The sequence below is a fragment of the Vespula pensylvanica genome, chromosome 3 (genome assembly GCF_014466175.1).
Source record: "Vespula pensylvanica isolate Volc-1 chromosome 3, ASM1446617v1, whole genome shotgun sequence".
In the NCBI taxonomy this organism is placed as follows: Eukaryota; Metazoa; Arthropoda; class Insecta; order Hymenoptera; family Vespidae; genus Vespula; species Vespula pensylvanica.
Genome location: NC_057687.1, coordinates 4,012,610 through 4,040,425, shown reverse-complemented (window position 1 = coordinate 4,040,425; position 27,816 = coordinate 4,012,610). Strand labels below are relative to the sequence as shown.

Sequence of the window (27,816 nt, the reverse complement as noted above, 5' to 3'; positions counted from 1 at the left end):
ACATGGCGTCGAGTTGGATTGTCGATATGTAGCGTCGAGATCGTCCTTGGAAAGCATTCAATTTAAAGTTTAATATATCCGATACGACATGCATACTACGGCCCATCGTATCGAATGGAAGGGCACGCGTTAAAGGAGAGACAAGTGCGAGGTAACAATTGTTTTGTGAAACAAATTGTACCGATCAACGATCAAAAATCATTCATTCCTCGTTTACGTTATTATTACGCGCTATAACACGTCGCGATTCTTTGACCACCATTCCGCTGGATCATATCGTTGAATATTTGCGTGTAATACGGCAGATACAGCTGCCAGCACAGCCGCCAGCCACTGAATGGGGTCACCGTTATGAAGTCGAAGAATCTTCCGCAAAAAGAAGATGATACCACCAATGATGATACTACGGAAGCAAATGAAAGGTACGACAAATTTGATACGATAAGGATGCCGGTCGTACGTGTTTTGAGTAAAAGTCCTCCGAATGACGAGGGCATTGAGCCCGATACGGAACGAAGAAGAGGATCGGTAGCTCGATGTTGGAGTCTCGATTCAACCTTGCCGAGTGATGACGATACGTCGAACAGTGTTTATCAGCAAAACCGACACAAACTAAGGGTCACGAGATGTTACAGTTCTGATAGTGCTGTACTGAGTGATGAGGATCAAGGAAAAGGTGATTTACTTAGATAAATTCCTGAAAAAAGTACGAGTGAAAATAAAGAAAAAAAGAAAACCAAGGGAATTTGATTATTCCATCGTATCGATCGCGTTCGATATTTAATGATCTTTTTCTTTTTAGGACGTTTTATATTTCTTCGTAATGTGTATTCATTTTCTGTTAAATGTTAGAATTGTCAGTTAATGGAATAAAAGGTCATCTGTTTTTTTACAGGATGGGATTGTTTTAACATGGTAGAAAGTAGCGAATGTGAGTCTACCGAAGGGCGACCAAGATATTGGAGAACGCCAAGTGTGGTTGTTAGCGATTATTCGGATTATTCTTACTTAGATGAAAACTTCGAGAGAACCAATCTTGACGTCGAAAAGTATGATGGAACGAGTGGCAGTCCAAGTCAAGCCAGTAGTTGTTCTTGTTTGGATTGCGACGAGATACAAGAGTCTTTAAATATAAAGTTCCTTCAAGTTTGTCGTCTTCGTCGACATTCTGATTCCTGTTGTTTGTGCCTAGGGCAATCAAATACCGCTTCTATGAGGTATCTTTATATTTCATGATATATTAGGTTTTACTTAAATATTTGCGTATACCAATTTAAAAATAACAAAATAAAATTTTACTTGTTTCAGGAATCTGCATGAAGCTGGAAACAGAAGAAATTCATGTGTAGAGACTACTGGTTCATATTACACCAAATTTGATTCTCCAGTTCCTGAATATACAGATGATAATCCTTCTGAACTAAAAGACCAATCAAAAGTTGAATTATTAGATGTTCCACCTGTACGTAAAGTATCAGATTGTTCAACTACCTCCAGTTTAAGTGGAGATGACTGTGATATCTCTGAGGAACTTCAACCAGTTAAATCTTTACGAGTGAGTATAGTTAACCATAAGTATAGTTGAAGATATACACTCCGATTCCATTCTTTCATATTAGTTATGTCCATCTTAATGTAATTATTTATCTGTTACAGACATCTGGTTGGAGAAAACTGAGAAATGTTATACATTGGGCTCCATTTTTTCAAATATATAAAAAACAACGATACCCATGGGTAAATATTGATTATTAATGTAATATAAGTATCCTATAAGATGAATAAGTATAATATAATTTCACATATTAAATATTCTGAATAATTTATTTCGTAATCTTTTATTTAGGTACAATTAGCTGGACATCAAGGAAACTTTCGTGCTGGGCCTACACCAGGAACTATATTAAAGAGATTCTGTCCACAGGAAGAAGCTTGTTTCCGTTTACTAATGCGCGATATTCTGAGACCATATGTACCTGAATTTAAAGGAGTTTTGGATATTCGAGAATCCGAAGAAGAGAACTGTGAAGATTCTGAGTCAAAAACAAAGAATAAAGATGAAGATAAAACGATAGAAAAAGGATCTATTGTTTGTTCATATCTGCAACTTCAAGATCTTTTGGGAGATTTTGAACAACCTTGTGTGATGGATTGTAAAGTCGGAGTGCGAACATATCTTGAATCTGAATTGGCAAAAGCTAAAGAAAGACCTAAGGTACCCATAGGATACAATATGACGAATACTGTATAAAATAATAATAATAATAATAATAATAATAATAATCGTGATGAACTTACGCAGTAAAGAAGACATTACGTTTTATGTACAACGGAATTTTTGTATAATTTTTTGTTATGTAGCTACGGAAAGACATGTATGAGAAAATGGTACAAATTGATCCAACTGCACCAAGTGTCGAAGAACATCGATTACAGGGTGTTACAAAGCCGAGATATATGGTCTGGCGAGAAACAATTTCTAGTACGGCTACACTCGGATTTCGAGTTGAAGGTATAAAATTAGCACATGGTGGATCTTCAAAAGATTTTAAAACAACTAAAACTCATGAACAGGTTTGCTATTATATACTAGCTAAACAATCTTGTTTAAATCGAAGATATTAAATATGAAAACAAAATTACATATTATAATCCAAAGTTTTACCGTAGGTCACAGAAGCTCTTAAGCGTTTTGTTGAAGGTTACGCACACGTAGTTCCAAAATATTTACAACGCCTTAAAGCTATACGAACGACGCTAAAGGCATCCCCATTTTTTGCTTCACACGAAGTTGTTGGTTCGAGCTTATTGTTCGTACACGATGTTACAAATGCCGGTATATGGATGATTGACTTTGCAAAGACGTTGCCTTTACCACAACATTTATCCGAAATTCGTCATGACGTTGAATGGCAAGTAGGAAGTCACGAAGACGGTTATTTGATAGGTGTCAATAATCTCATTGACATATTTGAAGAAATAAGAAGTTCTCAAATATAACAAAGTTTATTTTAATACGCTAAGTGTAATAACGCGAGCATTTTATTAATTTACCTGTTACAGCCTTTTGCTTTAACAGATACACTTAGCTTATGACTTCCTGTTATGCAATTTAATATTATTAGTATATGTGTATTTATCTATGTAATATTGTAAGAACACATTGACTGTCTCTAATGATATCCTTGAAAAAAGGGAGAACCAAAGACGCGGTAGCTTGTGCTGCCTAGGTGTTCTAAATAGTATTTTCTTTTTCTTTTTCTATAAAAGGCGGAAACTTGTAAAAAAATAACTTAATATTTTCTTACATGTAAGTTTATTTATACTTAACGCTACATATCTTCAGAACACAAGAGCAAGTAATGCTTTGTATTCAAATTATATCATGCATTTGTAAATACTCCATACATAATACAAATTTCGCGTATTTTTTCATTTATGCATCATATATTATCCATCACCTCATTCCTATTCGTACAGAGCTATTGTTCTGTTGTTGTGTGTGTTGCACGAAAATTTTGGAATTTCTGTGTGTTCAACATTTTTTGTTGCATATATTAAATACGATGCAACAATGAAGTGCTACATACTTTAACTACAGTTTTACAAGTAAATCATACGAGATTTAGACCTGTAATAGTTTTAAAGTATTCAAAATATAAATGATCGAAACAATGAAGAAGAATATAATAAAACAATACCATATTAATTTTGTCAAGGTGTGCTATGTGAATTGTTCTTTGATGGTTGTGTTTGAGCAGGTTGTTGTTGCTGTTGTTGTTGCTGCTGCTGCTGCTGCTGCTGTTGTTGTTGTTGTTGTTGTTGCTGCTGCTGTTGTTGATTTATTGTCGACTGCGTCGAAGAGATCGTGGTAGGCGCGATAACTCTAGCATAAACTGCAGCGCCTGTTGTCTTCAGTCCTGTAGGCGTTGGTATCACCTTGAGACCATGTAACGTTTTAATATTTAGCAACTGACTTGGTAGAATTATTGGTTGCTGTTGACTTTGTTGTTGTTGTGGGTTTTGTTGTTTTCCAAGAACTACATTTCCACTCCCACTTACTCCAACGCCAACACTCTTATTTCCACTTGCTAGGACAATAGGTTTTCCAGTAATTTGTGCTGTGACCATTCTGACTGTCTGAGTTTGAGGCGATTGAGATTGTTGATGTGTACTAGCAATAATTTTCGATTGTGCCGAAGATGTTTGATTTTGTGACACCACCTAATTCGACAAATAGAACGTCCAGATAAATTTAAATACATTATATACATGTATACATAAATATGCTTTACAAAAGATATTATGTTTTATATAAATACCTGATACTGAGTTTGTATGACTTGTTTGCCTTGTCTGTTTACTTGATTAGCATGAGTAGCATTCGTTGCTAATTTCAATCCCTTTTGTGCAAGTAAACTTTCTACAGAGATAAGTTGTCCCGCACCTGTACTAGTTAAAACCTTCGCCAATATTTTTTGTTGTTGTTGCTGTTGCTGTTGGGATTGATGCGGAGATTGTTGTATTTGCACCGCAATCGGTTTACCGCCGATTTGTGCAATTATACGTTGCATTCCTGTTGTTTGTATCTGTTGTTGTTGGTTAGTTACGACTCTTTGAAGTTGTTGCTGTTGCTGTTGTTGTTGTTGCTGCTGTTGCTGCTGCTGTTGCTGCTGCTGTTGCTGCTGCTGCTGTTGTTGTTGTTGTTGCTGCTGTTGTTGCTGTTGCTGCTGTTAATAGTACAAAAGTTTGATATTAATATGGAGTTAAGAAAAGTAGGTCTAAAAGTAGATCAATTTTCCTTTTATTTTACCTTTAATTGTTGTTGTTGTTGCTGTAATTGTTGAGACTGATTATTGGATGGAGATGATTGTTTAATGAATATCGTTTGACCTTGAAGGCCATGCCCTGTGAGTAATGATTTTATTTGTCCTGAACTGACTAATTTTATTTGAGATGCCAGTAATGTTTTGCCAGGCAATACGTGTGGTTGTTGAGACTGTTGTTTTATATTAGAAGTTTGCAAAATACTTTTCCCAGTTTGACTCGTTACTACAGTTTGTTGCTGTTGTTGATTTTGAACTTTAGCATTAGGAAATATTGTTGCTAAATTTGTGGTAGTGTTTCCTATACAAGAACTGGTACTTGTTGCTGTAGGTTGAGCAGAATGAAGTACAGAATGCCCTGACAATCTTATAGTTTGCAGTCCGGCAGATGTGGACACTTGTATTTGATGATGAGGAAAATGCTGTTGACTTGATTGCAATAAACTTTGTGCTGCGTTAGTTTTTACTACAGCCACCGGTTTCCCTCCTATATTAGTTACTTTTTTAATTGCATTTGATGTTGTTAAAGTTTTAACTTCAGAAACGATATTATTTCTGTCTATGTTAGCTGTCGTAGTTAATGTAGAAGAGCTTGGAAGTGTAGTTACAGAAATGGTAGTACCAGTAGCGGTAGAAATGGCTGATGTTGATGCATTGATCGTTGTTACTGTCGTTGTATTAACAACCGATTGTTCGGAAGAAGTTGGATGATCAACAGTAATTTTTTCATCGGTTTTACGTTGTTCTTTTCTATAAGAATAAGGCACAAAGATTAATTTCATGCTTATTGTGTTTCGTTTTCTTATTTTTATAGGTTTTTTTATGTTATATTTACCGAGTTATAACTGGTTGTACCACAGTAACAGCGCGCCTTTCTTTTTTGGGAGTAGTTTCTTTGCTGCTATTAGGAGATTGTTCCTTATGTACAATAGGTTTAATAGATGGTTGTAATAATTTATTCCGTGACGTATTTCCTACATTTTTTTTATTCTTTGCTACACCTTGTAGTTGTTGATGATACATTTCTAAAATATTGTTTTAGAGTATAATTATTTACGAAATAATGTATATTAAATATATATACACAACATGTAAGTATTCAATAATAAAAGAATGTAAATACATACCAAATTCCGACTCTGAACGAGCTCTATGAAGATATAGCCATTCTTTACGTCGAGGATAATATCTAACGCATGGATCTGTTTCATAATGCAATCTGTCCAAAGCACCTGACACAACTGAATGTAAATACCCTTCTTTGTCATCGCTCTCTCCTTGTTCTCTGATGTACTGAGAATCTTTTAATAACTGACATATATCAGCACGAGTTCCTTCACCATTTGGTAATCGAGCTGTGGCATCTCTAACCAACGCTAAGATTGTTACAAAATTTGGTCGGTCAGCTACTAATAAAGAATGTCCTCGTGGTTTAGTTAATCCAGATCCTATTGTTTAAAAAATGTTAAATGTAATGAAAAAAAAAAAGAATAGTTCCAGATATAAAAGTGATTTTAACTATTAATTGAGAACGTACCAACATTATGTTGATAAATGCCTTTGACAGGTCCCACTACAGATGCATATCCATGCATGCGATAAGTAAATGCTTTATGAGGTGCTGCATAGCGCATTCGTTCTTGTCTTCTAAATTCTTCACGTTCTTCGATTGTAGACGGTCGGACTTTCCATTCTGTAGGCCATAATGCTCGTGGTGGTTCCCATTCTGTGATAGATCCAAGAGAACTTGTATCGATATTAATTGATTCTACTGCAGGACTTGCACTTCTAGTGTTTCCATTGGTTGTACTGTTTCCATTGTTGTTGTTGTTGTTATTATTATTATTATTATTACTTGGCGTCGATAACTGTGATATTTGTTTTACAGAAACTACACCAGATGACATATAAGATGGCCCCAGTGAATCTCTAATAAAAAAAATGTATATATACAGATAAGAACATAAAAAAATGGTAAATACTTTTTGTGTGAAAAAATGTCTAGATACCTATGCATTAAAAATCTTGTACACAAATCTAATAGACGAGAATCCGAATCTCTGCCTGCACCAATCCAAGCATATACACCACTGCCTTTATTTTCTAAGTAGGGAACAAGTTCTTGTTCCCGTTCCTGTGGTTGTTCCAATTCTTGAGAATATGTTAATTCACCAGCAAGAAATCCCAAAGCTAATGGAACTAACGATGGCCATGAAGATGCTAAAGAATACCTACATAATTATATACATAAAATTGTTAAAAATATTTAAATAGTTATCAATACACGTTATTTTATTTTTAAGTTACATGTTCTTTCATACCAGTCATTTAGTGGCGAAATTGGATTGCCTTGCCATTGTGTGATAGCATCCTTTATTTCTCCAGTACTCATTCTAAATTCCCCTTTAGAAGTGAAAGCATCTCTCAGCAAAGAGAAAAATGATGCATGCGTTTCTTGCATAAGTTCTGCTCCACTATTAACATCAATAGTATCTTCTCCACTAGGTACAGATATTTCTTTATCTCTCATAGTCATAACATTTTCATTCTCACATCTTAAATAGAAAAAAGAAATATAAAAAAGAATATGCATTTTGTTTGTTTATCTGAGTTAATAAGATATTATTGCAAGATATCTTTAACTTACTTCACATCATCAAGAATATCAATACCATCGTCAAGTTGAATTGGTATTTGCATCATGTCGATACTACCTAAATCAAGTTCTTTTTTGTCATTTTCCTCGTCTTCCTCTGTCTCCGGCATAACATCATCATTTGTACCCGTATTAATCTCCGTTTTTATATCTTCAAAGTCCATTTCTTCTACTTCTTTCTTAATTTCTAGTGTGCTTAGAATAGGTTTATTATTCCTAGGAGTAACAGGGCTCCTATATGTAAAAAAAAAAAAATAATAAACAAGAATATTTAAATAATAATTACAAGAAACTCAAAATTTGTTAATTTTAAGTCATACATTTTTTTCTTTGATACGGGATGTATGTCATATACATCTATGGGTTCAGATTTTATGGGTGTTAATTTGTGATCTATGTCCACTGCATTAGAATGTCTATTATCGTCTGTTGTATGAGAATAATCACTGTTATCACTTTCATGTTTTGTAGAATTTGAATTTATTAATTTTGGTGCAGGTGGACAAAGTGTAGATTGTTCTAGTTTAATGCGTTTCTTAGCAGGAGTAATCCTTATAGAGGTATTAACTGAAAGCTTGTGCTTTTGGCCAGTCTGTGCTCTTTGAGTTAAGTCGGCAAGAGCAATGCCCTGAGTATTTAATTCAGGATGAATCTGAAAAGAAAATAAAAATAAAAATATTGCAAATTTCATAGTTTAATTAATACACTAGTAATATTTCCAGTTTTACATACATCATGATGTGCTCTTCTCTTTTTATGAGCAATTAACATTGCACGATATGCTTCTTCTGTTTGTTCACGAACAAATAACGATCTATTCGATGCGTAGTCTGTTCGTTGGAACGTAGAAAATACAGGCCGAATTGTTTCATCTTCTTGATTGATCTGCAACCCTCTAATTGATAATCCTTGAAGACTCATGGTGGAGCGCTTTTTCTTCTTTTGCTTAGTTCCAGATAGTTGATAATATAAATAATTTTCTTCATTTTCAGATGTTGTGTCAGGTGCTAACCTTGCACTAGTTCCCAGTTCAGTCCTCAGGATACTCAGTTCCTCCAAATAGCGTAGCTGGGTTTTCTCTTCAACTATCAGTTGATTGCTTGTTAGTATTGTCTCCGGGAAGTTACTATATACTTCTCTGCCAAAAGGCTGAAGTGTGGGGCAAATATAAACAGCCAGAAAAATTTTAGTATTTATCGTAAGAGTAGTCACTTACCCATTGCTGGCTTTGGTTTCTTCCAATGAAATTTAGACATTGTTCGATGTACAGGCTGACTAAAGCCCTGTTTATATGCATTAGATAATAAACTCTCCCGTGATTTAAGTAACTGATTGGCAAGTTCATATGATCTTTTACGTTCTTCAAACAGCAGTCTTTTTTGTTGTGCTTTATGTAGCAAACTACGCATTCGTTTGATATCTGGTCTATAATAACCAGCTAAAAGGTGTTTATGAAATGCATCCAGTGTCGCAACTCCAAATCTGATTTAATTAATTTAATTAATAAAAAACAGTGCCTACAAATATTACATTTAAAAATCTAAACATTAAATTACCTATGATCCTCTCTATCAAATAGCATTTGCAATGTTCTCTCCATTTCAGCTTCGATATCACAATCTTTTGGAAAAGTTGGTAAGAAGCTATACAAAGATTCTCTTTGATTTTCACTAAGGCATTCATTCCAAAAATATGGGTAATCTAATAATTCTTTGAAGATAGCAGAATCTTCGCAAAGATCTTGCGGAAGTTTCAATCGAATATTCGCGGCTACACAAGTTTCCCATCTCTGAAAATAAGATGGTTTAAAATATTTTATATATAAAAAAAAAAAAGAAAAAAGAAAAAGAAATCATTTTACTAATATATTTTATATATTTACCAGAGCATCCGAACTTTCTGCTTTTACAGAATATTCTGTATTTTCATTTTCATCATCATCTTCATCTGCAGAACTATGGCTATCTGTATCACTAGAATCCCGTTCTTCTCCACTGTCTTCTCCACTGTCAGTTGAAGTACTACTGCCGCTCATCCCACTACTACTACTGTTACTTACTGATCCATGACTAGAAGCTTCGTCTTCATCTTCTTCTCCTCCAGTATCTCCACCGGCTGAACAATCATCTACCTAATTCAAAATAAAAATAAAAATTAAGAATCTTAGACATTAACATAGCATATCCTATTTAAAATAACATAATTCTACTGCTATCTGTTCATAAAAGATTTTTAGTAATAATTTAAATTATAATAAATGAAATAGTTATTGATAAACAGAAAGTTAATAGTTAAAGTATTTCATTGAGAAAACTTCATAGCATTAAACGTCTATACAATCTGTTTTAATTAGATAAAATATTATCGTTTATATAAAAATTAATTTTGCAATTATCCATGAAAACCAACCTCCATATTTTTCAGTTTTTTCACTTTTACTTTTAACGTATTGGTATTTATAAAACTATTAAAGTAATACAGTTATTATGACCGTGAACTTGAAATAAATGTCGACAAAATATTTAAGTTTGTTTTTATATGAAGAAAGTAATATAACATATTAAACTATTATACGTAATCTTATTCATTGTTTGACTTGTCATAGTTACTGAATTCCTATTGTTTCGATAAATACTAATCATATATATACAATCAGAATCACAATGTTTACGTAGAAAAAACTTTCTGCACACACATTTTTCGTATTTTTGAATCAATAATAAATATTGAGTATTTAATATTTTTATGTTTTACTTCAATAATAAAGAAATATACTAAAAACGTTCTGTATTTAGACCATCATCTTTATTGGAAACTAAGAGGGCGCTAGCAAAGAAAGATAACTTATATATGTAAGTAATTAATGTTATTGATTACATAATTTCAACAGAAATCCAATTAGATTTATTAATTTTACAATATTAAATTTATTGAAACAATTAATCACATTTATAATATACTATTGATAAAACTTAGAGAATTATCGTTTCTACAATTCATCTGGATTACGGTTAGAGATCTTTATGATTTTTATGTCACGCTCTATATTATCGACAGATTATTATAAAAACAGCAGTGTTAATATTGATGGAAATTAGAGCCATTAATTGATCATGAATTTGATTATTGTTCAAAATTCTCCGAAACATATTTACTATTTATAGAAAAATAGAATGCACGTATACCTATTTATAAAAAAATATATAATTTGCACCAAAAAACATTATAGTTTAAAAAACAAAGTATGCATTTTTTAATTATATTAACATATTATTTATAACAATAATTTTTATAATTATTAATTTAAATGGAACAATATCACATGATCATCATTATAGTCAATAACAATTAATAATTTTTCGGCAAATTTCATCAACATTCGATCGTTTTTAATAAATTTTAACTTCATATTTTATTTTCTATTAGAGAAATAGTTTTAACAAGATAATTTTATAATTTTTATATAATTACAATTATAATATCACATTGAGGCAAGAATCTAACATTGAAATGTACAAATAAGTGATAGAAAATATAATGTTAAAACTAAAAAAAATTATTAGCTTGATTTACATTATATGGAATTGCACCTTTTATATCATCTAATATAATTTTTGTGTTTATATCAAAAGTAATATCAATTGATGATATTTAAAAATATCAGAATTAATATTTTTATTTTGAATATTTAAAACTAGACCTTGATATGTTATATTTATGTTTGATTTCGTCATGATTATTGCAATACATTGGCAAGAATAATATTTTATACAATATATATATATATAACAAGAATGCATCAAAAACTCGTCAATTATATTACGAATAACACAATATTTTTGTTATACTTAAAAAGATATTAAATGATATTTTGATATATTTGGCAATGTATCGATACTCTTAAATGAAATTATAATTGTAAAACAAGCCAAACAACTCTTACAGTTTTTGCTGTAATATTTAAAATATATGTTATCTTAATAATATTTATATAAAGTTAGTATATTACATAAAGAAGCTATAAGAATATTTATATTTTGCTTTAAAAATGTAAGTAATATTTAAAACTTATTTCAATTAATATAAGTACGCATCATTAAAAAGAAACATCAAAATATTAGTAAATATTAAATAACAATGAAATCATATGCAAGTCATAAAAAATAGATATACTTATTTACATTTTTCACAAAGAATAGTAACTATATATCTTAAATTTCTATGAAATAGAAAATTCCAGTAAAAAATAAAAAATATACATTTCCTTTCAGAATCATTTTGTGCTCTGTAATTCATTAAGAAATCTTCTGATATAAATTATATCGAATGTTATAAAGCATGGTATTTGAGCTTAAACTTTATTAAGAATTGATGCTTACTTGCCCCAACGTTATTTTGATGAATCTGTACATTTTTTTTTATTTAATTTGATAAATAAAAACACTGAATAAAATAAAAATAATAAATACTCTCGTCTCTCTCTTTCTCTCTCTCTTTTTCATATTCTCATAGATTTTTGTGTTTACAACTTGTAGAATGTATACTATAAGAACATCTCAGGTAATTTTATGTTTATAATACATATTTATAATTTACATATTTATAAGTAACATATATGTATATGTAACTTATAAATGAAATCTAATCAATTGTGCAAATAATTAATAATTAGATTCTAATTATTCAGAAAAAAGTTAAAGTAATTTGCCTCCAAATATGATGCTATGGTTCAAAATAATAGAAGAGCATGATAGTGTATATAATAAAAATCTTATACACATTAAAATTATTACAACAACCTTTTTAAAATGTAATACATTTTATAATTTGTAACTAATCCTAACAACCCTGCCAAAAGAAAATGAACACTTTTGTAAAGCTGATTTATCTTTTCCTAGTACCTATGTACCCTTTAGATTAATTTAGCAATTCTATCATTACAGATTCTTGTATTATGTTTTACGTTCTAAGCCATTTGTAAGTGACATGATGGCATGTTCTTGAGTAATAGCTGCTAATTCTTTCAACCATTCATCTAATACAACTGCACATAATACTATATTTTGTACTGGGCTTATTTCACTTGGAGACTCCCATGATGATCTGATATAATACCTATTAATACAAATTTTTGTATTAAGTATTACATAATTTGTACCTTTTAAAAATGCATAAAATATAGAGATCTTACCGGTAACCTGCCCCATATCCTACAGGTTCTAATTGATTCTCTGATATACTAGATGGTTGACTGATAGAATTTGTTAAACTGACTGAGCCAGATGTATTGCTTGCTCTTCTAAACATTTGTGTAAAGGACGATGTTAAGCTTCTCCTTTTAGGTTCACCTAAACAGTTAGAAGTGATATGAAAAATAAACATTAATAATATGTTGGTACCTGCAACCTTTTTATATTCACCTATGTTATATAAATATTTTCAAAATAGAGTACTTCTTCATGGTAACCAATACACGCGTTACACACATGTCCGTATGCGTTAAAGATAAACAAGATGATAAAAGATATGCCTAAACTTTAAATTATGTTTAGGAAAGAAATGATACCTCTTAAAAATGAGTCGCTTGTTAAGGAATTCCTCTTACTGCATGCAAACTGTGCAGTAGCTTCTAATGCATTTTTGCGTGCATTTACTAATCTATCTTCGCGACCAATTAAAAATGATCTAGCTTGGTCTACTAATAGGTCGACATTATCATATTTGGATAAAAATTGGTCTATTTTATGCTTTAAAGATGCAAGCACCTATAAGAAGAGTATCAAATATTAACAAAAAATTAGTTTATACAATACTTACATTATGACATATTAATAACATTAACTGACCTGAAATAATGATCTGATACTAGGCTGGAATACTAATGAATGATTCAATAAAAATGATTGCAACAATGGCTGTGGATAAATTGCCAATCTACTTATAAGACCAGTTAAATGTAAATTGATATATAGATTATTGCTTGTCATACATTCCAATTTTCTTAAAATAACATCTAAAAATATGCCAACATTTGGTTGTCCATTGAATATGTCTTGACGACATACAGTATCTTTGCTTTGTTTACTTATCATTAATTCTTCTGATATTAGAGAATTAGATTCTGCAATATCGTGGAAAAGTACATTAGGCCCATGATTGCATTCTGCATCTGTTTCTTCATGTTCATTTATTTGATTTTCATTTGGTTCATTTTCTGGCGTTGATTCTGATGATCCTTTAAATGCAAAACTTTCATAACCACTACTTTCTCCCAATGATAACAGAGAATTCATAGCTGTATTTGAATCATCTATGCCACTATCAGAACCTTTTTTATCTCCTGTTAATAATGTTTCAACAATAGATTCTGAAGAACCTATGTTTTCATTTAATAATTCCGCAATATCAGCGTCTAATTTAGCTTGTTCCTCAAGTGATAATACTACATCTGATGTTACTGGAAAATCCGTATTAAATGTTTTTTTCGTTAATTCTTTATTTTCTAATAAACTATGAATATTAGCTAATATGTTATCCGTAGACATATTTTCCTTTGTATCAATTACAATAGTTGAATGTGTTTCTGAAGATAGTACCACATTTTTTTCAATTTTTTTTGTTGATTGATCAAGTAATGTATTTTCATCCGTTAAAGTAACTGCACTTCCAGTATTGCTATTTTTGGATATATCTCCATCGTATCGAGATGACCAGTTACAACATGCTATCCTACAAGCTGTTATCTTTTGTCTAGCATCACAAAGATAAGCATGATAATTTCCATATAGACTGTCTGATACCCTGGTACCATAATTTATCGATAATGGTAACGATTTTAATGTATCAGATGTGTTATTTAAAGACTCTTCACGCGAAGCGGACAAAGTGCTTGGTAATGAAGTAGGTGATGATGCCAAAGGAGAAAATGGAGAACAACAATTTGGTATCAAAGCTAAAAATTTTTCGGCACCACGTCCAAAAGGATCTATATCTTTCAATCTTCGACGCTGAGATAACATTACATGAGAACAAGGGGTCAATGCCCCTAAACATAGCTCCAACATTACATCTTCACAGTTTAAGTTAATCAAGGTTTCAAACAATGCCAAAGTTACAATACATAACTATAAAAAAGAGAAAAACGTTTAAATATATACAATATTACAATACAAAAATATAATTATATTAAATCTTCTTTGTAAAGAATATAATAAAATATATGTACCCTTGATCTAGAAGATATTCTCTGTATAAGACTGTCCAATATCCTACATTCGTCATAGTTATCTTCAAGTAAAAATCTAACTAGTGATCTCAGTAAACCCGGTTCTGTTACGGATCGAAGAAACAAATCAAAGTAAGCAGTAGCTGCTACTAATTCATCCACAGTTGTCTACAAATATTACAAAGAAAAATTATACAAAATTACCAGATTATTAAAATATTAAAAAACACTCAAATTATTAATTTTTACAAATGTCACAGTAAAAAAAATTATAATTTTGACAATCTTATTATTAATTGTTTGAAGAGTAACAAAATTAAAGAAGTTGCTATCTTATGTATTATAAAATTAGTTAGTGCTATTGTTAAATCTGGTAACTTTAAAAAAAAATGTAAATACATATTTGCTTTATGTGATAAAAGAAGGGTACTCAGATATAAATACAAAAGTTTTATATTAGCATTCTGTTAAAGAAAATAATTAAATGGCTTGAGTAATTAACTTAAAATACTTTGCTAAAAAATAAAATAAAATGAGTAAATATTAAAATTTAATTGTTGAGAGAAACCAGTACCATTTACTTAAGATACCTTATGAAGCATAAATTTACAAAAAGCACATAGCATGAAAATATAAATTACAAAAAAGCGGTTTAATAAATAAAGCTGAAATAAAATTAAAAGATGGTTAAACAATATTGTAAGCATAAATGAACACATTTATATTGTTTCTCATAAACTACATTCATTTATTTAACATCATATGTTATATGATGTTATAGTAATGTCATATATAATGTAGGAGAAAATATTTATAAAGTGAAACAGAGTTTTATTCTTTTTTTTTATTCTATAAAATTATTGATCAATATTTTGTCCTACTAAATTACATATGTAGTTCATAAGTTAAAAGATTTTGTAGTAAGATCTTAGCGAAGACAGTATTTCAGTAAAAAATATTAAGTTTTAAGAGAAATGTAATTTAACTTTTTTTTTTTTAAATTGATAACTTTGAAAGCAAATTATCATATCAAAATTTTTTTTCTTGACTGAGATACTATCTCTATGTACCCAAAAATATATTTTGTACTAACCCGGTGCTCTGGTGCATCTAGTTGTTCTAGAGTCAAGCCAAGAGAATCCTAGGAGCACCATGAGCGTATCACCAGATAGCCACCAACAATCATAAAAGACAACATCAATGACTTATGCTTTATTAGCATGAAAATTGAGTTTTAGCAGTACCAACACCATAATAAAGAATATACAAAATATTAAGCAGTGCTAGACATAGATAATATGCATATACTTATTATTTCTATGTATTACAAAATTAATTTAATTTACTTATATATTTATAATATATAATTCGGTGAAATTTCCTTAATTGCATATGTTATTAAATATAGTATTTCTTTAATTATTTTATGCAAAAACATAAATTATCATAGAAATAATTTAGAACTAAGTTTGTAAGTGTTCAATTGTTCACTACTTAATATGCATTATTAAAAACTAGTGATAAACTTTTATCAGTTTTAATATGTTTTAAATAGCATGTGCTTTGATTAATCAAATAAAAAATTCTATGTATTTTGCATGTGAACATATGCGTAGGTATAATAATAAATAAAATAAAATAAGAAAAAACTACAAATAATGTAATACAAATAATTTTTAATAAGAAAAACAATTAAAAATGTTAAAAAACTATTGAATTGTTAAATTTCATTTATTTTTTTGTATCACAATAATTTAGTTCTACAAAAATTAATTTAATGTTTTATAATATTACAAAGTGCACTGCTTCTATAAAATGAATACCTTTCTTTATCAGACATAAGTTATGTGCTAAATCATAAAATATAAATTTATTGTGCTTAAAATTCTTATACTTACCTGTAATAAAGCAGGTCCCATTACAGGTACCAGAAATCCATGATATAAAAATTCAAGTAATTGTTTTTGAACCATAGGATGAGCAATTTGTGCAACAGCATTACAAAACTCCAAAGAATTCATAAGTTGTATAAGTGCTGGTATATCATTAACATCATCAGGTGTTAAACGATGCCAATCATCTGTTTCGATATTAAGTTTTCGAGGTAATAAAGAGTAAAGACCACTCAAACCTGTAGCTAGTACCTAGTGAAATATACCATTTTCTTTTATATTGTATTTTAGGAATTCTTTTATATTAAAAAATATAATTTACCGGACAAATGTTGGATTGATCAGCAATATATAATCCAACTTCATCATTTTTCTTGGAAAGAGACATACATAACAACATGGCATCTCGGGATTGTTGTCCAATACCTCCTTCTCTATGAACGTGAGGTATCAATAACGTAAAAATAATAAACCTGAAAATTGATACGGAACGTATTAGCATGAAGTATAATAGCTTTACATACAGTTATAAAATAAATAATTTTTCTATTAACTTATTTTTCCCAGTTGATGTCGAATGAAAAAATAAATCCAGTAAAGCCATATTTTGCATTAAAGCTACACATAATTGATTTAATAAAACAACCAATTTTTTCTCTACTTCCAAAGGCATAATATCATTAGCACATTCTTCTAATAATCTTAACAACGGCCTTGTTACTGGTTCATGTGCAAGCAATGTGCCACTGTACGATACTAATAATTCATAAAGTTTAAGTTGTTCTAAACGAACAGCATTATTAAATCTGAAAGTAAAATTATATTTAATAAAAACAATAAGAAATACTTATAATACTTTCACTAATATTTCAATAATATATATTACAAAACTAGTTAAAATATTTACCTTCCAGTATGTACACTCCATTCATATAATTTTACAAGTAAATTCTCGCTTAATAAGTACTCTAGACACGGAGAATGTGTTGCACTAGAATTTTGACGGTAATGCTTGGAAGACGTAGACTCTCTAAGTTCTAATACTAGAAGAGTTACCATCTGGTCAATATGATTAACAACACCAAGAACATCATCTTGACTAGGTATTCCCTTTGGTGGCTATAAAGGTACAATTAGATGATTAAGCGTGATAAATTTAATATATTATACATTTATTAAAGTTTGTGTATGTAGTATATATTTTTTAGTACTATATCTAATTTTTTATGTAGCTTACAATAGTATGTAAAATGATCTCATAAGCTTGTTGCCAATGCTTGCAGAAACTATCGTAGCATGCTGATGGATCAGCATCTTTTGGTGGTGAATCTCTAGATCGTTGTTTGGTAAAACTTGTCCTCAATGGACTATTTCGTAACCAACTCATTTCTAAAGAAAAATTTATACACTTCGAAAGTTGGAAAACATTTAATATTCATTCATATTTTCCATATTGCACATTAACGATCGTTTCTCGCACACAATAAGCGTGCAATGTTTGAAAACACAATTAACAAAGTACTTGTCAAAAATGTCTAACTTAATGCGTTAATCGCCCACCTGTACAAAGCCACTACGATAAAAAAAAATACATATTCACTAAGCCAACTGTGTCAGAACGAATACGATAAGCCGAATTACATGACATCTCGACCTTAACACGCTTTTTAAATAGAGAAATTATTTTGCATCAATTTATCACTACAATGATAGATCGATATCAAAGTCTATTTGTCGTGATTCGCAATTACCTATTCTTCAGTGATTAAAAAGAATATTATGATCAGGGATGACAACCAAAATTGTACTTGACATGAGGTGTACCAATTACTTATTACATTTCAATCAAAACAATACAATAGTTATATTGATTGCAATTTACGATAATTTATTATATATGAATATTGTAATTACAAATAATTATGATATGATTATAACAATTTGAAATAAATTAACTAGTTAAATAAATTTCTAAATTATTAATTTTCAATCTTTTGTTATCAACGCATTCAATATTATTTCATTCCGTCAGATGGCACTTGTTCATAATTCCATTTTATTTTATCTATCGATAAAGTAGGAAATATTAATTATCCTTAAGGCTGTTCACTATCTATTTTTCGTAGTATATGCAATTTCTTCGGTGAGTATAAATAATAAAGCAAACATTCGACCGATTTTAACATTTATCGATCCAATCTTCTTTTTTATTTCAATAAATAAGTACCGAAGCTCTCTCCTTTCAAATGTCTGAGATTAAATAATTAATATCTTCGATAACTATATAATTATTTAAACGATATTAAACGATAATGTATATGGAGTACAACAAACTAATATTTAAACAATAGTATAAGTTAATAATAGTTTAATATAAAATAATTTCAATTTAATATTTAAACGGGTAAATTTTGATCTCCACGTCATAGAATACATTTAATATCAACATAAGCAAATTAAACAATTTTGATATTTATCGATCCAGTTTTCTTTCTCATTCCGACGAGGAAACATCGAAGCTCTCTCTTTTCTGTCTTAGATCAAAAAATTAATATTTTCAGTAATTTTATAATTGTTTAAACATTTTTTTCTTTTAGATGGGGTCCTTAGGTGTGAACACTTGAAAGAGGCTCTTGAGCGGAATATTTTTTTTCAAGAGGAACATGGTTTTAATATTTCGATCAATTTAGGTACTTTGATTTTGCTTGAGTGGAATGATCTTCAAGCCATTCGTTCCGAGTTTTCAGTTTTTTTCCATGCTCGATTTATCATCGATGGATTAAAATTTTTACATAGGAAGTTAGAATCTTTCTCCATTATTATTAGAATCTTTTCCAAATTTGTTAAGAAACTTTATTTTTATGAATAAACTATTAGGAACACCATTTTTTACACGATTTTTTTCAAAGAAAATAAAGCTTTTTTAAAGTTTAGAAAAACTATGTCCTTACTTGATTCTTCATTTTTAAAATGAAACCTTGTTCGTCATTATCGTTCAAGAATTGTTATAAAACTATAAATAAATTATTATAAAACCAAGAGTGATTAATAGTCATAATAATTAATAAAATAAAAAGATAACATTATAATGATCCTATGATTGATAAGATCAATGATTCTATGTCATTATAATCCTATGTCTAAAGAATTTATAGAAGAAAACAGAACATTTAAACTAAAAGATATAGGTAATAAAAATATAAATATAAATGCTACGAATTCCGTGTAATTATTCATTGTATTTTTTTAAATATTGAATATAATGTTTTGCATAATTAAAACGATTGTAATATTAGTTTAAGGATGTTCGTTAAAGGATGTAAGATCATTATCTGATGTCAACAAAGTACAGATATGCGCACAACGAGATATTGTAGATGTATTATTATATGATTTTAATTAAAGTTACAATCAGTAGAATCTTTTATATCTTTTTTTTAGAAAACATATCTTTATGATTCCAGTTCCAGCATTAAAAAAAAAGAAAAACATTTTACACATTTAATTTAAATATATAATTATTTACTCGCATATTGTATTATGATATTTATCAACTTATAAAATATAGAATAATCAGTAATACTTATCATAATCACGATTAGTTATTCATCTAATACAGAAGAAAATATAAAGTTTATAATATTTCATTCTTATGTGCAAGTATTTTCATTTTTGTTTATATCGAAAATATATTATACATTAAGAAAAACAAGATTTGGTTTCACATTGAAGTAATCTGTATTATTTTGCACAACATCAAAATAGACGAGAGACGATATATTAAGATAGTAACATGATTGCCGATGATAAAGTTACGTATCGTATTAAGCGAATTTATATTCAATGATAAGATTATAAAATTAAGGAGTTATCTAAGAGAAAGCATGTGAAGATCGCAATTTCTTTTCCATATTCAAATCTCAATCCGCTTTCGAGAAAGAAAAAAAATAATTAACGACAGTCAAGTAACTTTCTGATACTTTTGTTCTTTTGTCATAATTAATATCCTTTACTGTAGTTTTGTAAAATATTAGTAAAAAAGTAGAAGATAACAAATCCAGTTGATCAATTTTTTTTTTCATTTAATTTATACTAATAAACACTTTTCTATTTAATATTAATTACTTGGCAATACTGAATTATTTTTCTTCATAATCATATCTACTTATTCTAAATAAATCTAATCGTAAGTATACTAAACGATTACCGAAAGCATTAAAAGCTATGGTTTCTCGTCAGTCAGCGCTATTGTATTTCGAGTCATCGCTTTAATTAATTAACTAATTAAGTTCTTTCTTGTATTGAAACGGGCCAACGAGAAAGCGATTATTCAGTCTCCTCAGAGTATACATTATTATGGAAGGCCATGTGAGTTGTATTTTCATATAGAGAAAAAATATTTTCAAACACTGCTCGGTCTTATCCCTATGGACACTTAATATTTCGCTATCGCTTTCTCTTAAATTAGTCGATAAATATAATAGTTGGTGATTTAACATAATTAACATAAGATCTTGTGATTATTGCATTCGTACAACGACGTCTTTCCAATATATATTTTTTATTTATATTTTTGCTTTTAAGAAACTTCAATAAATATTTCCTTCGATTAATCTGCATTCTTTTTTTTTTTTTAATAAATAGGATGATATGTCGCATTATTGTAGAGTATGCGAAATACATAATGATTTCTTTGAAATTGTGCGTCAATCGACGAGTATCAATTCAATAAAGGATATATTGACGTTTTATGTCAAATGTATGCATGAAATATTTTTGAATTGCAATCATTGTCGTCTTCGCTATGCAAAGAGGTTCTTCTGATCTGAATTTAAGTTCATATATTTTGTTAATGTTATAAATGTAATAGTTTTGTTATAATCATAATTCGGCTGATTACGAAAACAATTCAAAAATAAATTCCTTTCATTTTATAATTGTTCATTCGTCGATCGTATTATAACAATGGGAATTGGATAAAGAGAACTTGAAAGAAGTTTATTAATTTTAAATAACAAATTGCAAGAATGTGCTGAAAAAAAATATCTTTTTCATTCTTCTTTTATTTTACTCGTATGTGCTTAGGCAAGTAAAACTTTCTAACTACGATCACATTTGTATATCATGCAAGTAATACCAGTCTTTTCTTCATATAAACATCGAAATTGGAATTAAGAAACGAGGACTAAAGTGAACATTTTTGAATAAAACTTTAACATAACGTATAATATAATTATTAAACTCTCGATTAATAATATAACGCATAATTTTGATTAATTGAGAAAGTAAACAAAAATAATAAGATCAATTGTTAACAAATGTATTGATGAAATTACAAAAAAAAAAAAAAATAAAGAAAACAACAACAAAATGAAATAAGAGCGTATAGAAAATTCATACGTACATACATTTCTATCTATGCGTGAGTATATACGCGCAAACATGATTTATTAAAGGAACCATGGTATTTTTATTTCAGCAAATTCTTGCAAATTGAAAGAAGTCTTTTCCAGCACCGTGTTTTTGAAAATGAATAGTCTTTGACTCTCGGATACTTTCTCATTCACGATAAAGGATTACATAGTTAAAGAGAAATGTTTATAAGAAACGTGTCGTACAATATGCCCGAATGAAAGAGCTTGCACGCAACAGTTCTGTTAACTTTCTTTTTCTTTTTCCAACATTCCTGATAAAATAGAAAATTTTTCAAGTATGATTAATTTATGCTAATAAATTAATAAACCATATGATGCGGATAAGGAGGATAACCACGTGGTTGGATACCCATTTGTAATGGAACGATGTTAACGTATGGATCGTAACTCTGAAAAGAATAAGTCAATGACTATAAAATAATTTTAACAAACTGTCTTTTTAAGTCTCTTCGTATTACTGTATTATTTTCATCTTTGTCTACGTTATAGAGTTCAACAAAAAAAAAAGAAAAAATGAAGCAAAAGTATTTAATCTTATTAAATATTTTTAATATTATCGCGTCTCACCGGTGCTCGTTTCTTCGCAACCATATATTTTCTCTCCGTGGGATAATACGAGTCTTGGGAATAAAGAGTGCCATACTGATTGGCATAAGGATGCGCACCATTATCTAATTGTTGGCCGTATTGATTTTCATATTGCTCGTAATAACCAGACGGATGAGTATGCACGATACCGATATCAGAAGGTGAGAGGGTATCTGTACCGTACCGATACGAGGAATATCCAGGAACATTCATCCAAGCGAGAGCTGTTAAAATTTATTTATCGATAAATTAATAAAGTTATTCAAATTTCAATCGATCAACGAATTGAAAATTCTTATAAGATTTTTACCATTTCTAGGATCTTCTTCTTCCATCGGATCAGTGTCCTCTTCGTTATCGTATTCCTCGTTCGCATATCTGTACAAATTCGTAACGATTTATAAATTAAATAATAGGAAAGCCGATAATTTACATCAAAGCAAATTCAAAGCTATCAACCAAAATACGCGTATATAAGTACGTAATGGATCGTAACCTGTTGCGATGTCCATTCTCCCACATTGATAAAAGAGTCCATGCAGGTTCAGGGTGAATATCCACTTCACGTTTATAACGTGGTTCAGCATAGATAGGAATGCTAAAAGGATCGTATAACAAAACTCATAAATTTGAGTTGTTCGGATGTTTTTAAACTACAAGATTACTTTCATCCTCGAAAATCGTATTAAAACGAAAACGAACAAAAAGGAATCTTCTTTCCTTAAAAATATTACTTTTTTCTTTTGAATCTAAATCCTTCGATAATTTATCATTTGTTCATAAAATCTATATCGCTATTGAATGTTGTACTGCGTCATAGCATAAGTATCATAACGCTAATACTTCTTCCGCTTGCTTCGTGCTTTGACAAAATGAGTGGAAAGATTATCCGGACGAAGAAAAAATTTTCTTTTATTTGTTACATTTATTGGTTTTCTAACGATTCATCGGATTTAAATAATCGATACATTCTTTTTTTATTATCGTTTATGTTTGACTAGTAACAACCTTTACTACTAACCCGATAATTTTCACTTAAAAAGATTCACTAGGTATTCTATCTTTCGTTCGTACCAAAGAAGCTTTTCACAATGCAACGAGGAAGGAAATACTTTAAAAGGGTTTGAGTGTGATGTCAGCTGATTGTCTGACTATATAGCAAATGGCAGTAATACCGTGACCTAGTTTTCCTGGTTGGTTCCATTCAGCTTTTCGTACGGCCACACTACTCTAGAAAACACCCTCTCTCCCCCCTTACCGTTCAATCCCACTACCAGCTCCTACCTCTTTTGCGTCACTAGTATCGAACGATCCATAGTCTGCGGCAAATTTCATCTACGTACTTGTGAGAGAGTGTGCGCGTTACGTCTGAGTACGTAATACGTAGAGGGAGGAAAACGAAGAGAGAAAGGGTCTAAGAGAGTTTCAGCGAGCTATACAGGGTGACTCGAGCGATTTTCTATTCCGAACGAGAGGGTCTCTATTTCTCTTCTCGATCAAAATATTATCGTTGACGACAGGAGAAAAACGATATTATCATTAATTATATTACTAATATTGATTACTCACTCTACGACCTATGACATTTAATCGACATTTATTCGAACAAAATGTTCGTCGCGCATAGCTTTTTAAGATAAAAATAGAACGCTGACGTAGAAAGTGTAAAACAGGTATATACATATATACATATATATATATATATATATATATATATATATATATAGAAACATCCCCTTGAATAAATATCAATCTAAATGAACGCGAGTCTGTGTTTTGTAAACGGAAAAAAAATTTCTTTCATAAGATCAGCTTCGAAAGATACTCGGCAAAGGATAGGTTACTGATCGGCACATCTCCGAGTTGTTCAATACGACTCGGTCGTCAAGCCGACCGCCGTTCCTACCGAGGGCAACGCCCTCCCGTCAGCCCTCTCGTCGACCCTCTAGTCGACCCTCTAGTCGACCCTCTCGTCCCCATTGAGAAGAAGTGCCGAAGAAAAGGGGAGATAGCTTCGGGAGAGGAATGAACGGGTGGTGAAGGGTAGTTCAGGGTATGCTTTGCTCGATTTAGTTTCCCTGGGATTTCCATTCCACAGGTGCGACGTCATCAAAAGAAAAGTAATTCGAACTTACGATAATGCCAATGATAACGATAATGACAATGACTTTCTCACTCACCTTTTCTTTGCCTGAATCGGAGAGTTTTGCGTTTGATATGCCATATGATATCCCGTACTCGTTGGTGAAATAGTAGTCGTACGAATACTTGGGATTGATTTTTCTGATCGTTTTCGCCGATCGTCGCTCATATAATAACGAGAATAAGGTGCTACGTCCCATACATGCGGCATTTCATCACCTTCTTCAGTTACGATGACCTTTCCATATCTGTGTAGAAATATTAAAACAGGCTGTCAATCGAGAATGTAGATACTACAGAGATTAAAATAGAGTCAGAGACATCAATATTTCAAATCTAGGAAGTTCGATTATTAATCCTGAACTTACTCGTAATTTTTATCGTACGGATTGTATACTTCGCGCTCGTCCAAAGAATTTCTCGGAGATTTTGGATTGGGGAACTTGTTCTCTTTTGTGAGGGATGCCTTTAAAGCATCTAACCCTGCCACGTTTAATGCCCCTAAAAATACAAAGTTTCATGTACGTCCTCGATACGATTTATTTAACTACGCTTAACAAAGCTTTATTAACGTTCTTTACTTTTTTCTGCGCTTGAAATATACGGATTGCCTCTATTCTCAGGTTGTCGATTTTGTTGATTGCCGAACATCAACGTTTCCTGAGCACGTTTCGCTGCGGATAAAAGTTTACAGAATAATTACTATTTTTTAAAGAGAGTGTATGTGATACTTTTTGATCGATTCGATAGGATGATCATGTTCCTCACGTTTTGTTCTCGTTATTTGATCCGTTTTCTTCGTATCTCCTTTCAAGCTTGTCGGCAAGGAAACGCTCAGCGCAATTAGGGTACATAGTATCAATAAACACGCCCAACTATTAAGCATCTATAAGAAATGGATTACAATTATTTTTCCATAGAAAAATTTCGAGAGTTCTTTTTATAAATTAGTTAGGATTCGCCATATTTTATGCTAAATATAAGTAATTAAAAACATCGGGTCACTATGGGAGAGAAAAAGATAAAGGAGTTTAAATGTCACGTAACGCGGAATGTCAAGAGTCTATTTTCAGTATACATAGGTGATAAAAAATTAATGTATAGGTATACCTCGTAGGAAGCTCTATAAGAAAATGTTCGTTCGTGTTTCAGTTGTTAAACAATATAATACTTCGAAATAGGATAAAATTATCGATGAGATAACATTTTATTATACTCTTTCTTTTATATACAATAATTCATTTCTATGAAACACAGGATAGTAGTTATATTACAACATATTTTTTAAATCTCATAGATATAGTACATTTATTAATTCCAAGTATTTAAGTTAGTAAAGTTTCGTTTTATGTACAAAAAATAAATAAAAATAAATGAAAAACAAACATTCTTGCAAATCAGCTGTTAAAAGAATGTTTTTCTTTTTCAGTGATATCGGACTACTAATCAAAATCTGGACCTACATTTCTTAATTAATAACCTGATCGCAGATAATCTAATCGCATGGAGGTTTTTTTCTCAATTAAAGCGGGCCAACTGCTATATAGGAAAGCCGGATATAGTAGACCTAGAAATTGCACACTTGTTGCATGTAGGTATACTGTAGTCACTTATCGTGCTATACGATGCTCACAGCTGCGTCGCTCATAATTAAAGATATATTTCAGTGATCATCCATTCATTGATAAATGCCTCTATCTATGACGTATCCTATGACGTTTTTGATTACGTAGAAAGTATTAATATCGCATGATTTTCTATCTAAGAAAGCACGCTTATATGCTTGCGGTAAATGTCACGTCAGCTGTAGCTACCGATATTTATCCTAGAATATTTTCTTTTCGCATTTATAAGGTACGAAAAAGAAATGGTGCTCATTTTTTTTTAAGCGCGCTTATTTGAGTCTACGTATAAATTCGCAGTAGTTACATTAATTTAAATAAGAAATTAAGTCACGTATATTAAACATAAGATTAAACTTATTTAACTTCTTCTTATTTCTATTTTTGGCAATAATAAAAATATCAGTAAGTTCATAAAATATTCAATTAATAAATATTCAATTCCAAACAAGATCGTAAAGATCTGATATGTATAAAAATAAAAGAAAACGACATGAAAGAAAGGAAGGAAGAAAGAAAGAGAGAAAGAAACAGGTTCTCACGTAATGTAAAAACCAAGAAGAAAAAAGTAATTATTAAAACAAAGTAATTATTTAAAGTAATTATTTAAATAAAAAATAATTGTATAAATCGATTAGAAAAAAAAAAATTTACCTTAATATCCATCGTGATCGGAAAGATAGAGCGGACAAGTTTGATCTTCTTGGAGGATTTTCCTTCGTCCTTTTGAAAGCTACTGCGCGATTTGCTCGCGTCCTTTTGGCTTTGGCGGGTCTGCCTGGAATGAACGTCGGGGCTCGGCAGGACGACTAGAAAAGCAGTGGCGGGTACGGTCGATCAACTACTCCCACCCTCGGCCTCAAGCCCACATCTCCTACCCTCCATCTACCCTTCAAACATACAGCTACCTCAGTACATACATACACCTATAACAAGTACATGTGTGAACCGTATATGTATACGTTTTCCCGTTTTCGTATGTATGTATGCTGTAGATTCATCTATATCCTCATCCCTTTTTGTTTTCGTACTTTTCGCCCACACAACTTCGCCATTTGCGAAGAAGACATGCAATAGCGAACGCGCGCATCCACCTACACTTTTTCATTTATTGTGATACTGATCTACCCACGCAATGACCCGAGCACATAGCTACCCTCGGGATGTTTCCGCCTCCTTCTCCTTCTCTCCCTTCTCTTCTTCATTCTTCTCTTCTTTTCAGATCTCTCATTCTTTTTTCCCTCTCACGTATGTTTGTCCTCTTTTTCTTTTTACAAATCTTTCAAGAATAATTAACTGAGAAAATTTTCATCTTAATTTAGCATTGAAAATATTCATGAACATATTTTTCAATACCTTTGATGATTTTTATATTTGTCTGGAAAATTACCTAATATAGGCAGAAAGGACTTCCAATTCATTCTTTGCAA

At 30.6% G+C, this 27,816-nt stretch overlaps 4 protein-coding genes across 16 annotated transcripts; 1 reads left to right on the top strand and 3 right to left on the bottom strand.

Moving 5' to 3' along the window:
* The first annotated feature begins 10 nt into the window (after nucleotides 1-10).
* LOC122627948 (inositol-trisphosphate 3-kinase A) lies at nucleotides 11-3,435 on the top strand. Of its 3 annotated transcripts, none has more exons than XM_043809632.1 (8): nucleotides 11-151; nucleotides 306-422; nucleotides 896-1,217; nucleotides 1,309-1,555; nucleotides 1,657-1,737; nucleotides 1,847-2,215; nucleotides 2,362-2,574; nucleotides 2,671-3,435. In XM_043809632.1, exons 2-8 carry the CDS (start codon nucleotides 383-385, stop codon nucleotides 2,998-3,000), a joined length of 1,602 nt encoding a protein of 533 aa, XP_043665567.1. In that variant the 5' UTR covers nucleotides 11-151; nucleotides 306-382; the 3' UTR covers nucleotides 3,001-3,435. The 3 variants fall into 3 exon arrangements, with proteins under 3 accessions (XP_043665567.1, XP_043665565.1, XP_043665566.1); XM_043809630.1 differs by having other exon boundaries at nucleotides 306-676; XM_043809631.1 differs by lacking the exon at nucleotides 11-151 and having other exon boundaries at nucleotides 352-676; nucleotides 2,660-2,858.
* On the bottom strand, nucleotides 3,300-10,274 carry LOC122627944 (nuclear factor related to kappa-B-binding protein-like). 9 transcript variants are annotated; one of them, XM_043809616.1, is made up of 16 exons: nucleotides 9,892-10,274; nucleotides 9,365-9,613; nucleotides 9,039-9,271; nucleotides 8,699-8,964; nucleotides 8,215-8,567; nucleotides 7,803-8,134; nucleotides 7,474-7,716; nucleotides 7,148-7,381; nucleotides 6,836-7,057; nucleotides 6,364-6,755; nucleotides 5,954-6,274; nucleotides 5,662-5,851; nucleotides 4,814-5,576; nucleotides 4,323-4,691; nucleotides 3,702-4,224; nucleotides 3,300-3,631 (listed from the first exon to the last, which is right to left on the bottom strand). In XM_043809616.1, the coding sequence occupies exons 1-15, from the start codon at nucleotides 9,895-9,897 to the stop codon at nucleotides 3,715-3,717; spliced, it is 4,683 nt and encodes a 1,560-aa protein (XP_043665551.1). In that variant the 5' UTR covers nucleotides 9,898-10,274; the 3' UTR covers nucleotides 3,300-3,631; nucleotides 3,702-3,714. The 9 variants fall into 9 exon arrangements, with proteins under 9 accessions (XP_043665551.1, XP_043665558.1, XP_043665556.1 ...); XM_043809623.1 differs by having other exon boundaries at nucleotides 3,702-3,780; nucleotides 4,635-4,685; XM_043809621.1 differs by having other exon boundaries at nucleotides 3,300-3,819; nucleotides 4,689-4,721.
* Nucleotides 10,275-10,363: 89 nt separating this feature from the next.
* Nucleotides 10,364-18,548, bottom strand: LOC122627945 (FHIP family protein AAEL005291-like). The gene is made up of 11 exons (XM_043809625.1): nucleotides 17,837-18,548; nucleotides 17,507-17,718; nucleotides 17,154-17,405; nucleotides 16,922-17,072; nucleotides 16,606-16,851; nucleotides 15,801-15,848; nucleotides 14,708-14,875; nucleotides 13,329-14,606; nucleotides 13,049-13,247; nucleotides 12,674-12,830; nucleotides 10,364-12,597 (listed from the first exon to the last, which is right to left on the bottom strand). Exons 1-11 carry the CDS (start codon nucleotides 17,984-17,986, stop codon nucleotides 12,435-12,437), a joined length of 3,024 nt encoding a protein of 1,007 aa, XP_043665560.1. The 5' UTR covers nucleotides 17,987-18,548; the 3' UTR covers nucleotides 10,364-12,434.
* A 1,270-nt stretch (nucleotides 18,549-19,818) lies between these two features.
* Nucleotides 19,819-27,207, bottom strand: LOC122627700 (prohormone-2-like). Of its 3 annotated transcripts, none has more exons than XM_043809029.1 (9): nucleotides 27,041-27,207; nucleotides 25,533-25,650; nucleotides 25,346-25,438; nucleotides 25,133-25,265; nucleotides 24,803-25,012; nucleotides 23,119-23,220; nucleotides 22,933-23,000; nucleotides 22,602-22,846; nucleotides 19,819-22,444 (listed from the first exon to the last, which is right to left on the bottom strand). In XM_043809029.1, the coding sequence occupies exons 1-9, from the start codon at nucleotides 27,050-27,052 to the stop codon at nucleotides 22,334-22,336; spliced, it is 1,092 nt and encodes a 363-aa protein (XP_043664964.1). In that variant the 5' UTR covers nucleotides 27,053-27,207; the 3' UTR covers nucleotides 19,819-22,333. The 3 variants fall into 3 exon arrangements, with proteins under 3 accessions (XP_043664964.1, XP_043664965.1, XP_043664966.1); XM_043809030.1 differs by having other exon boundaries at nucleotides 19,819-22,423; nucleotides 27,041-27,204; XM_043809031.1 differs by lacking the exon at nucleotides 23,119-23,220.
* Between the last annotated feature and the right edge of the window lie 609 nt (nucleotides 27,208-27,816).